General features: G+C 41.1%; 1 protein-coding gene across 1 annotated transcript in view; it reads right to left on the reverse strand.

Moving 5' to 3' along the window:
• KALRN (kalirin RhoGEF kinase) overlaps positions 1–13,304 on the reverse strand; it is a 524,417-nt gene that overhangs the window by 185,054 nt on the left and 326,059 nt on the right. Inside the window, exon 13 of the mRNA XM_075152844.1 lies at positions 9,388–9,562. Coding sequence (XP_075008945.1) covers positions 9,388–9,562 — 175 coding nt within the window. The remainder of the gene's footprint in view (positions 1–9,387; positions 9,563–13,304) is intronic.

A 13,304-nucleotide genomic window follows, 5' to 3' on the forward strand; every position in this document is an offset into this window, starting at 1 on the left:
GCTTGAATTCATTGCATTGATTGTCAGGCTGCTAAAACATAATTATTTGAAATTTTGCAAGGATTCACAAAGTACTTCCCAATTTCCTGTGAACATTCCCACGCATGCGCACTCAGGAAGATGTCTAACAGCATATTTAAGTGGCAGTAACAGAAAAGATTAAAACAATCAAAGAATGTGTTATATTGGTTTGCTCTGACAGCCATGATGCTACGACTGGGGGATTCTGATCAAAACAAAATCCGTCCATCCCCTTTATATCCATGGACATCATCCCCAGGACAGGAAAACGCAAATCGTTCAGCGGGTTGAACTGTCGGGGGAGTCGATGATGGACGTATGAAGGAATCCACAAATGTTTTCACAAGTAGGCTGATATCCAGCACTTCTACAAAACTGCCTGGGTAAACCTCTGTGCTGTTTCTCTTAGTAACTTTTCCACTTGGCTGTGGAAGCGACACTGAGTAGCGTTGCTTTTATCATTAAATCTACAATAATTTCTACTCGAGCACAGGGAAATGGCTGTTCCTGTCTGTACTGCTTTTCACCCCTTAGGCATGAGTGTCCAAGTCAGGTCTCTAGCAGAGAGGCATCATCACTCAAGAAAGGGGTTGCCTCCCAGGCAACCAGTGCTCCTTGTGCTCCTGTCAGCAGCCAGCTTCCACCAGGCTCCCCACACAGGAGCAGCTGCACCTAAATATTTAGCTGTCCTATTAGCTATTGCAAGGTACTGAAGGGTTTATGCTCCCTTATCCACACTCCCCAGTTCAAATCAGTCGTTCCAATTAAAGAGGAAAGGACAGTACAGGCAGTCAGGACATGAGCTGATAAACTCCTCGGGATGCAAGGCCAGTCCAGGGGGCTCCATCTCACATTACCAGGACTGGGAACAGGGGCTAAGACTGCACTCGAGTGGCTCTGGACAGTCGGACAGGCCTAACGGGTCTTGTTAGCCCAGTGCCAGCTCTGCCAGGGCCAGGAGCATGGCCACCAATGGAGGGGAGAAAAAGGAAGGAGGGAAGTTGCCTCTGAGTGGGGGCTGATGAGGGAGTGACAATCACCCCATGTGCTGGGTTTGGGGAAGGAGTCAGGCACAGTAAGAGGTGGAACATCACCAAATTTCTCAGGCAAAGTGTGTACGGGAAGGTTGGGTACATTGCTCTGTGTAACTGAGACAAACAGATGGCTGGAAGGGAATCTAAAGCACACGAAGGCAAAGAAGCAATAGCAGAGCTGTGATAACAACCCAGGTTTCCTGACTCCCAATCTGGTGCCCTATCCCAGAGACCATGCTGCTTTGCATATCTCATTAAGACATTTCCTTTTCTGTCTGTACAGCCAATGCCTCAAAATCCCAGCATTTTCTGTACTTCAAACTGGACCATTTGGAAATGGTCCCAGAGTCTGAATTGAGTCCCTAACTGGTTTGACTTAGGTATAGGGAAAATTATGTATTTTTCTTCAGGAAGAAGGTGTAATTAGGCAGCTCTGTTAACTACAGATGTATATTTTTCAACTCTAATAAAGGACTTTGGATGCTCTCACAGATTGGTCACGCATTGACATCTATGGTGAAACTTGCACTGCATCAGACAAAAGCGTCCTACCTCCTAAGCTGTGGTAAGAGCCAATTGCACTGAGTCTGTGTCAGGAATTGTCTCATAAATGAGGCTCAATTGGCCATGAACTTGTTTAATTCCCTTTTGACCCAGAAGAATGGCTGGCTAGAGTTTACTCTGTTCATCTGTTAGATTTTTGGTGGGAAGAACTGACGGCACTTCTTATGTTTATTCACTTTACTTTCCAGTGTTTGTGATTCTAAATAGACCTTAGCATCCCTCACATGCCCTGAGAGAAGAGAAGCCCTGCCTCAAGAGAAACCCTGAGCTCTGCTCTGTTCTGCTGAGGCATGAGAGAGAAATCGTACCAAAGCAGAAAGGTCATGAAAGCAGCAACAGTGGCAGCGCACACATCTGCATTAGCAAAAGCAGCAGACACAACCCCAGGTGCCCACACTGTTCCAAGGAAAGCTGCACACATGCCTCATTGTCAGCCACACTCCAGCTGACGCCCTGGAAGGAGCCATGCTCCTTCCTTGCAGGTCATATAAGGTTGGTGGCCAAGAAACAGCTCCCTATTACTAAAGGAAGGTCAAGTGACCTCAGAGTACTAATGAGAGAGACACGACAAAGCTATTGATTGACAATGAGCCTAGAAAGCACATTTCTTCATTCTCCACCTGAAATAGATGCTCCTGCTGCCATGATAACGGGAAGGGAACTAATGCTGGTTCTGAACCCAATCTAGTATTATATGAGATACCTGAGATATCCTTATCAGAGCAGTGGAGGCAGCGCAAGAGTTAACCTCAGCACGTGAACAAACACTGGGTTTGTGCTGAGCTCCATGCTACTATCACAAGGCTATAATAGATATACAGACTATGTCAGCCAGGTCTGTTTTTCATGCAGACACAGTGACCACAGTCTAGACCACATACTCTTTAGGCAGGAACCTTCCTAAAGCAGCAACTTAATATACCCAAATTTCCATTGCTGCAATACTGCGGCATTTGCTGCTTCCTGGATTTATCATGTTGCAACACGAGCAGATAACATGACCAAAGGGAGAGAGATGTGTTCATCTTCAACCCCGGAGAAAGAGGAAAGGTATAGAGAAGAGGTATGCAGGTGAAAAGTAATAGCAGTAATAAGAACAGTAGCAGTCCAGCCATCTCATGCCTACACAACCCTATCCCAGCTGAAACCAGGACAGGCTAAAGAGCCTACCCGAGCTGCAGCAGCTGCTGTGCAAGCAATTGTACAGCTGCAATAATTTCATATCTAAATCCTAAGTATCTTTTTTTTTGGTGCTGCTGCTGAGATTTTCTACAAAATGGTACTGCTGAGCCTTGAATGCTGCTTGCTTGGCCTTAATGCAGCGTTTGACACCTAAAGTCGTCTAGTTTAATGCCAACCAGAAAATTTTGTTTGCCAATTGAAGGAGGTGGAGAGGGGAAATGAGGAATCAGGCAAAAGAAAATAAATGTTATATGGCGAATGAATCACATAGGAGCTGACATTTTGAAGTATGGGCTGAGGAAGGGCATATGTGGAGGAGGGAAAGGAAGTTCTATCCTGGGAGCAGAAGCTATCAACACAAAGAGAGTGGGCTTGCAAGAGGGATCTGAAAAAGAGTAAAGACGCTTGGGAAGAACAAGCAAATGTAGGAGGCAGGTTGCAAGAGAAATGACGGTGCAAGTAGGAGGAAGAGCAAAGGCGAGAAGAGTGGGTAGAGCATGGGGATGTGGCAGGACAGAAAGAACAATCACACAGGCACAAGGCAGATCTGTACAGAGCTCAGAATCAAGAAAAGGGAATATCTACCTCATTTCAAGAGAAAAAAAGGTGGCAGCCATACAGCTGGGATGAACAGAGCATGAGGATGGATGAGATGAGTGGTCAGATATGATCCAGAAAGGAATCAAAAAAAGGTAATTCTGACTCTTGGATGCTGAGGGAGTGTCTGCAAGTGCAGAAAGGGGTTATAATGGAGTAAGGGAGACCAGATCTCTAAGGCACATACTAGAGATTGGGCACCAGGGATGCCAGGGGCAACAGCACTTCAGAGCAGGCTGGAAGAGCAGAGGACTGGATAAGTGGATCTACGAGAAGACTAATATTGAAGGTATACGGTAGAGAAGATGTAGGTAGGAAAGGGTGAATGAAATGTCACTCCTACAGATCAAGTAAGCAGAAAGTTTGCTGTTCCTCCTTCTCAGGCCTCGGTTTGGGCTGACGCTGTGCAGTATGACAATACTGTCACACATTTTTTTGACGATAGACAGGGATGCCACACTGACCTAGTGGGGACCTGGGCCACTGAAGTGTGAAAAGGCTGTCACAGTGATAACTCTGCTCCGGTGCTTTTGGCTCCTGAATCCCAAACATATCAACAGAAACAATGGAATTCAGCTCCAAAAGACAGGGTGCCCAGAACAGCTTAGTGTCTGCCTTTCCTTAAAATGAAGTGATGTGCAGTTTGAAAACTAGGTATATATGGAAAAGAAAAACAAAAGCTTACTAAGTATGAGACATTATAGGATTCCAGTTTATGAACAGAAGGAGCTGAAATTTTTCTTACCATCCCCTTTCTTTCAAATGTATCTCAAGGTCTCTGTAACTCTTACTTCTAATAAAGAAGCTCACATCTGAGTGTCAGCTATAAGTCAGTGAGGGACTATAAATCATCTTGTACCTTCATGCAGGCAGCGAATTCACTTGAAAGATTCTGCTAATGTTATAAACCTGGAATGGGAAACTCAAGTGAGTTGTAAATAACAGTGAAGTAAACTACTGTGAAAGCTGGCTCCTGTTCCCTTCTAAACTCATGCTCAGGGATGGATGCGAACAGCCAGAAGAGCCAGCAAGTGAAACCAAGGCTGAAAAATTTAATTAGCAGGTGAAATGGAGCCAAAGAGATTGAATGGTGGAAAATTAGATATCCAGCAGGTGAAGATTTTAGTGATCATGGGGCTTTTTGAAAGATAACAAACAGCATACAAGATCAAATTTATATTGTACAGTAAGAACCCCCACAATCCCTTCCAGGACTATGTCTTGGCCTAGGTCTTGCTCTAAGACTGTAGTGGATAGGCTCTGTCTAGCATTGCACAGATCCATATGCATTGCAGGAAACAAAACAACACACTCAAGGGAAGGAGCTGGGCAGCTCTGGGAAAGGGAGAGGGAAGTTTCTTTGGAGGTAACCAACAACTTTTGCCAGACACATATTGGCTGAGATCATTCCTGTTCTCAGTCACAGAGTTTTATAGAGCTCTACAGGTGAATTTGATCATCTCTCTACATAAGATATAAAGAAAAAACATGCAGAAAGACTCCGGGTGGCAATAATTTTGTAGGGGTTGCAACTCAGTGCATTTTACCATTCATTTCTTATGCACTTACTCAGCATTTTACTGTATATTTAGGATCCATTCAAATAACGGTTAATAAGCCTTTAAATGACTATTTCTGAAGCAAGGTACAAAGTATACTTGACAAATTTTACTGACGATGTAACTCTGGAAGAAGACTGTGCTTCATACATATAACGTGCTCAGTGTGGTGCCAGCACTGCCATTAACGTCTGTCAGCTATCGTCTCCTGAGTCTTACACCCTATATCCTCGTAGTGGATCAGCTACCACATTCACATTGCATGAAATCTCCTGAGTTACTTGGTTGGCTGCACGAACTCTATTGAAGTCTGTATCATACAGAAAGACCAACCATATAATCCTAATGATCCCATCTTGTCTTGAAATACGCAATGACTTGGTAAAGAAATAAAACATATCAGGCATCAAAATTAGACACGTTTCCTAAATAAAGAATGGGTTGTCATTTTATGGTTTTAAAACGTAAGGCAGAATAGCCTCCCATAGGGATAGCTAAGCTTTCTCATGTTTCTGTTATGTCTGTTTCCAGGTGTTGTCATAGTTTGGATTTCATAATTTACCCCAAGAACCCAGAGTGTAAATATCAGTCAATATAATGAGATTAAGGCAAGAAAGAACAGGCAGCACATGCTATGTGCCTGTGGGTTCATATCCAAATTTGTATCTGCCAAACCTGCCTTGACTCAAGTACAACACAAAAGCTGCCTGCTTCTAAGCTGCCAGCTTAGAAGTCCTTAGAAGTCCCAAATGAACGCAGCTGGCCTGCCCTGCCAAAGAAAGAGGCAGGTGGCTTCTCTTCACGTAAAATACTTTTCCTGAAGACAAAATGCAACAATAGTTGGCAGATTTCACTGAAGTACAAGAAAAGGTCCAATGATGCCTAAATAGATGGAAGTAAGCGTTGCTCGTGCGGTAATCATTAATTCTGAAGTTTGTCTGGACTCCAAACCTCTGTCAAGAAGAGAAGATTGTAGAAAAACTCAAAAACCAGGAAGGCTACAAAGCAGACGGGTACAGTGCAAGCTTAGGAAGGAGTGCCAAAGTAAAGGGTTACGTGATCTATGGCATGGATTTCAATATCTGGGGAGAACAATAAAAGCAGGAAAGTTTCCAAAGAACAAATGACGGTCAGACACTTTCTAAATAAAACTAAAGGCCAATCACTCAATTGCCATTTGCGAGTTTGAAAAATTCCTAATACTTTTCAGTTTGCATCATTAATTAGAAAGGAGAGAGAGAGGGTAATAGGGAAAATTAACAGAATCAAAAATATTTCCATCCAAAATTGGACGGAAATGGACAACGTGAGAGACAACTACTGTTCTCTGAGACTGAGCTCTAATGCACAGCCTTCCCTAAAGCTGTTGGAAGCATCCCTGTGGCTTCCAGTAGAGAGATGCAAGTTTTTCCTCTCACCAGAGTTCCCAGGGAAGGGTCCTCATCATAAGGGATTCCCTGGAGCACAAGAACCCAAGAACCAAAGGTGAGAACACAGACCTGAGGGGGAAAAATGGGAAACTCAATGCTTGACAAGACAGAAACAGCAAAGAGGACAAAGGTGTTCAAATTTGGGAGGTGGAGGGCCCACTTTTTGCAGATGGTTTGTGTGAGCGCAGGAAGGAGAGAGATTAACATGGCTGCAGCAGGTTTCCTTAGGGATGTGTTCAATATGGCACTGCTCTTTGGACAGATGGAAGGGGGCTTATCTAGACTAGAAAAGGAGAAATTCATTTGACAATCATTCTGGTACACATTATTTCACTATTCTTAATCTATGCAGGATCTACGCAGGATCTAGGCTATTACGGAAAATTAAAACCTAAATACTTTTCCAGTCACAGCTCAAGCTACTTGTCTTTAGTATAAAAAATACTTAATTTCCTGTTTTAAAGTTCGTCATCTTTTTCCCTTAAAAGCTTGGAACAGTCAACCGTCAGAAATATTACATGTTTTTTAATTATGGTGATGAAAAAATCTTTTTGCTTCTCAACAATGGCATGAGATAATTTTTTAGTTTTGATAACAGTTTCCTACTGACTTGGGATCTTTATTATACAGCTGAGGCAACTGACTGCAATCTACTTTCTAAGGATCATTATTGTGTCAATTTGAGCCAATTCAGCTGTTGTTCGCAATGCATAGCATACGTGTGTCATTTAACATTTTATTTCAAATTGCCTTTCTATTTATGATCCATCAAACTGTTTTTCGTGCTTAAGCACTAAATGTACTTATAAAATTTAAGATGCTGACCTGGATATATTTTTCATTGTGTGCTCAGTTATAAATTAAATGTCATAATTATTCTAAAATAAAAAAATATTTTTTCAGAAGGAGGGAGCTTTCTAAATAAAATCATCTGCCCATAGACTCCCTATGAAACATGTTCTCAGATTTCCTTGTAATATTAACCTTGCAGAGGGAATTCAGATGTTCTTATGATAAAAAATAGCAAATCTACAGTGACAAATAAGTGGTGATTTTCTTTAAAATCCTTTCTAGCCAATCTGATTTTAGAAGACTCTGAAGCACATTTCCAATTTTAAGTATCTTTAATGTATCACAGCCACTCCAACTGTGTCTGTGAATACACAGAAGAAGGATTCATGTAGAAACAAAACAGAGGGATGCCCATAGTATTCCCATCTCTGGCACCACATATGGAGAGGACTAGGAAAAATCACATCATCTCCTGATACCTCGGTTGTCCCATCAGTAAAGCAATCCATGGTGGTAATGGCCTTTGAGATCTTTGATTGAAAGACTATGTACAAAGAAAAAAATTTGAAAACAGTGATTTTTTAAATTTTTTTTTAGATCTTTACTTAAATCAGCATAATTCTAAGTTCAGACCTAGAATTTGCAGTGAAACTGGCTGAGATCTTAATGAATGATTCATGTGGGTTCACCATATACTGCCTACAGACACATTTGGGTGTTCCAGAAGCACATACTGTTTTTCACTTTTTTTTTTGCTTCATTTTTGAAAACACAGGTGCCATTTATAGGTACGTACAAGTATATGCATTCACACTACATTTATATCTTTAGAGTAATTATTCAACATTTGTCACACCACTGTATCAAAATATCTTGTATTTAAATATAGGAGATACTACAGTTACTGCAGGCTCCTGAATTTTGAATGTAGCATTCTTAAAGCAAAGTATGTTATCTGACATGAAATACATACATTTATACTTATACACACACTCACAAAGAATGCTGTCTCTCAATATTAAGGAGGCTGTATATAACTGGTAAGTAAAATGAAACTATTCTAATTTATATAAATAACAAGCACTGTACAACATACTTCAGTACAATACATAACTTTGCAGTCACAACAGGAAAGCTCAGATACTCCTCACTGATTTCTCTCTCTGGCATCCGATTATAGATCAAAACACCCTCTGTTTCCAGCTTTTTATCCCAATATAATTCATCATGCCATGTCTTAAAATAAACACTTACAAAGTATGACACAGCATTCTAAGGCTCCCATTAATTACCAGTACCCGCCTTGAGATTATCTACAGATTTACAAACAATACCTTCAGGAATATATCATCATAAAACACTTAAAGGTGCTCCATGAACTTAACGAGCACCAGTGGGATACAGTAGGAGGAACACACCCCAGAAGGGACATATGCACTGACACATGGCTTTCATGGATTTTGTGCACAATTTAATTTACATGTTGTTCTTTTTGCATCATATCCTATCAGAATTACAGCAAGTAATTAATGAGATTGGCTGGAGTCTCTTTAAAGTTTCTCCGTCCAAGAATACCTCAATTATTAGTGTTTTGATGAGTTTTCCATCCAGTGCTTCTGATTTCAAAACAGAAGTACAAAACAGAACTGAAAGACCTTTTTTGCATGAGGACATAAAAATATACCTTAACTTTCCCCCTTTTTTTTTTTTCTTTCCTTTTTAAATAAATCCACTGTGATGCTTAAAAAGCTCATCTTTTAAATATCCTTTCCTTTCATGCATAACATGCTTTTTCACTCAGTGGTTTGAAGCAAAGCATGAATCTGTTTGTATGCATTTATGTTTGTATCTGAAGAGACAAACTTCACTAGTAAGTGACACGGAACTTTCAAATCTCTGAGTGACTAGTGTCAATAAAGAGTTATAAGGGAGGCATCTTATAAGGCTTCTCTGCAAAGCAGGCAAATTCTCAGCATAGTCAGTTAAGAAGACACAAATCTATTTCAGTGCATTCTAGCAGTATACCCTAAAGCATATTTTTAGCTTCAACATGCCGAATTTAAAGCCTGGTTATAACTCACTCTCTCTTCCTCACTGGACAGCCAAGCACAATCAAATAGCTCCAGGTGTATCCTAACAGAGTATGTTTATACATATACTCCTTCTCCCACAGCTCTACCTTTCTCAGGTCATGCAGCCAGCTCTTACCTCAATGGTGTACTGTTCAAAAATCCGGAGCTGAAGGAAAATGTCTAGCTTAATCTTCCTCTCATGGAAGAGCTCTTCCATCTGTACCTGGGCCTCGTCGAGCTGCTGGAGGACAGATTCAATGTGGCTGATGGAGCTATTGTGTGGAGTCTTATTGTTGGAAACGGCAGAGTCCCTGTAGCAAGGCAGAGAGCATGGTTAAAGCTGAGCTTTAAGGCAGGCAAAAGAGCAAGAACTACACATTTGTGATTCTGCGTGCTGCTGAGAAGCAAACCCAAGCACAAAGGGCTGAGGGAAGGTGTATGCAACACTCATCTCTTCTACTCGCTGGAATCCTGCAGCTCCTGAGCTTGGCACAAAGTTTGAACAAGGGGATCATCCTTTCTTGTGTCGTGACACTGCGGCCTTACACACTTGGGAGAGGGAGGGGAGGAGAACGACACATCAATCTCAGTGGATCTCTTGGGGAGACTGGCTGGCAATCCCCTTTAATCCTACAGAGTGACCTGCTCCAGCCTACACTCACACCAAGCTCAGAGATGCTATTTAGCCACCTGGACCTTTACAAGTTCGTTTTGTGCATTTGCTTCATTACTTACAGACTAATTGAATCAGAATTACCAGCATTTTAGACCAAAGGGTAGGGATGCCTTGATTTCCTCTGGATTACATAGTACAGCAATAGATGCAGAATACAGTGCAAAAAAATCCACTGAAGAAAAACACCTTTCAAACACTGTAAGACAGACTCTGACTTGTCTTTTCACCAGGGTAAGCAAAATGAGACATGCCTGTGACAGGTTAGATACTGCTGCATCTACACCTTTCATATGCAGGCAGCAGAAGGGAGCTAGCCCTTTAACTGGTGGGCTAGGACCAAGGGGAAAGTTTGCTGTACCTGAAAGAAGTCTTAGCATGGACATAGGACAGTCCTGACAGTTTCTTTTCTATTTGTGCTCTCACATATATTAATAGGCTCACCTACAGCCTGCTACATCTTCAGCAATTTTTTTTCAGTGAGTGTTTTATAGATAAAGAGCCTTTGCAGACATAAAGAGCTGAAATTTATCCTCAAATGTGCCACAAAAGGTCCCCCAAATTTAACAGGAACCAGAAAGGAAACTCTGAAGCCATAATTTAATCTTGGCTTTGGTACTGTAGCTAAAATAAGATTTAGATGCAATCGTTTTCTCCATCCATCCTGCTCAAAGGCGTGTGATAGCAGCTGCATTATGTGGCATACTTAAACCAAGCCAACTGAAAACCTTATCAAATAGACTGTTGGAAAGACCTGTGCACTGGTAGTGTAACAGGATGAAGTGGGTAAGCCAGCAGGTCTTACCATCAATATTGCCTTTCAATCTCCAGTTCTGCCTTGGAGAAGGTGGGGGGGACAGTTACAAATCTAACAGCACATACTGGACTATCGGTGCACCAACAAACTCTTATGTGTGCAGCGAAGTGGCTGACAGTATTGGAAGACAAGCGAAATGTCAGGTAACGCTGCCAGGTCAATGCACTGTCCCACGGGGACCAAATGCAGCTGGGAGCTATTCTTTTGGCCAGCTAACCTGGGCTGCTGAGTAGAGGTGCCTGCAGAGTCTCCCCACTGTGGAAGAGTGCTAGTGTATTCCCAATTTTTAGGTTTTTATTTCCCTTTTCTGGATGGAATTTTCCCTCCACAAAACATCTAGCAAAGCATTTGTGGTTTTCTACAGAACTTGACTGAAATGCTTGTGCTTTGCTCTTTGCAAATTATCATCACGTAGGGTCCAAAACAATGTACAGTCTACTTAAATGTTAACTGAACACTGTCAGTGAGTATAATTGAGGAAAAAAAAAAGTATAACCTTTTACAGATGCGTTAAATTGAAACTAGGCACTGACACACAGAGTCATTTTAGGTAAATTTCAAACACACCTTTGAGATTCTAAGGCAACAAAACACACATGTTATTCTGTTTTCATTATGTGTCTTGAAGGAACAGAAGAAGCATTTGCCTGAACATCTGAAGCCTAAGAATAAATTTAAAAATACAGAATACTATAGTATAGTAGTTTGCTCTTTGGATGTGTTTCACCTCTTTTTCCTCAAATACTTTATGTTTGATACACTGAACTTCAGATGTTCCGGCATTATTCTGAAGCAAGTACTACCAAATTCCCTTGCTTATAAGGGAATATTACACCAATATTACTCTCTCCAGGTCATATGGTTTCTGCTGCACTAAGTCTTGTGTCTTCACCTTCTTGGTGATCACAAGGTCTCTCCCTGCCTCCACATTAGAGCTGTACAGAAGGAGGATGAATGAAGATAACAAGGTGAGATTTTGAAACTACAGCTTAATCTGAGGCCACATTCAATCAAGTTCTGTTTCCTTCAGTCAGCACCTGTCTTCTATAAAAGGACATGAAATATGTCTTCATTCAAATGATTATTACTAACAGTAATAGGATTATTACTATTCATATATTATCTAAATGACTCAATGCATTATTCAAGACTGGTGTTGAATAATCTCTCACGGGATCTAAAGACACACTTGGTTTTAGAAATTATTTTTGATTAAACATTTCACTCTTCAAATCAAGCCACATTTCCATTTCAGTGGCTGATGCAATACAAAAACTTAAGTGTAATAATCTGGTATTTTTTCACAGTCTCCTCAGATAAGGCCTTGAAAATCCCTGTGTAGTCTGGTTTGAGAAAGATCTCCTTCCAGAAAAAGAAATTTCTGAGATTGGATGCTTCCGCCACAAGATTTCTTGCTCTGTCTGATGACGAGAAATTCTGGGAAAGAATTCATAAAAGATCCTTACTAGTCTTTCAAAGGTTACGAATTAGAGTTATAAAATGCAGGGAAAATATTGGAAAAAAATACAAAATTAACTTCAGGGAACATAAAATTGGGCTTAGTGCATTGCTGTTGAGTTTATTCAGAATGAACGCTGTGCTCCTGAAACCACTTTCAGTGCTTTAACTGGGAGAAAGCTTAGTGAAAGATACTCATTATCAAAAGCTCATATGTTGAACTACTGTAAAGAAGGCAAGATACATAACTCTTCACTGTCTTTTTTTTGCCCCTAACATTCCCATTCTTTCACATCTCACTGGAGCAAGTCATTGTTTTGCCTTTCACAGATGTGCAGAAATATTGCCCCCAGCAGCACTCCTAGAAATGCAGTTCAAAGATTTGCTTCGTGTTAACTGCTGAGAACGATGATCACCTCAGTAAAACACTGATAAGGAAGAGTGAAAAAAGTGTTTCCAATGCTAACCATGACGCGTACAGTGTTGCTCGCCAGGCCTGTTTTATTCCTGTAGGTATGGTCTCCTGATGTAGAGTCACTGAAGGCCCTGAAGACCTTCTGTGAAGAGCAGTCCCAGGCATTGTATTTAACTAGTTCAGGCAGCTGAGCTTTTCCTAAGCTATTTGGAGGAGACACAGAGTGGTATTACACAAATGATCTTCTCTAAAGCAATATCTGTCCTCTCAGAGATAAGGACAAGAAACGTAAAATTTTTCAAAGCCCCATTAATTTTATTGGTTTAAACCTGTGCTATGACACGCTTGATAAGAGCAGTGTATTTCATTCTTTTCATTGTTGTAGCATTTGCAGTCTTCAGCTATTCTTCACGGCAGGTACAAGGTGATCCACACTGTGAAATGCAATGCTGTGTTAAGGAAAGATTGCAGCAATTCTAATTTTTCCTTCTTTCCTTTATCTGTGTGTTCTTTACTTTTGCCAGCAGCCACAAAAGCTGTTAGAGTGGGCAGACACAGAGGCAGTTTGATGTTTTTCTTACGCAGTTCTGTTTCACTTTTTGAGAGAGTCCAGGATTGCATTACAGGCTTTGCAGTTAGTCAGAGTGCTCAAAACCAACACTTGAATCAGAGATCGTCTTGACAGTTCAG

The sequence above is a fragment of the Calonectris borealis genome, chromosome 6, assembly GCF_964195595.1.
Source record: "Calonectris borealis chromosome 6, bCalBor7.hap1.2, whole genome shotgun sequence".
Taxonomy (NCBI): domain Eukaryota; kingdom Metazoa; phylum Chordata; class Aves; order Procellariiformes; family Procellariidae; genus Calonectris; species Calonectris borealis.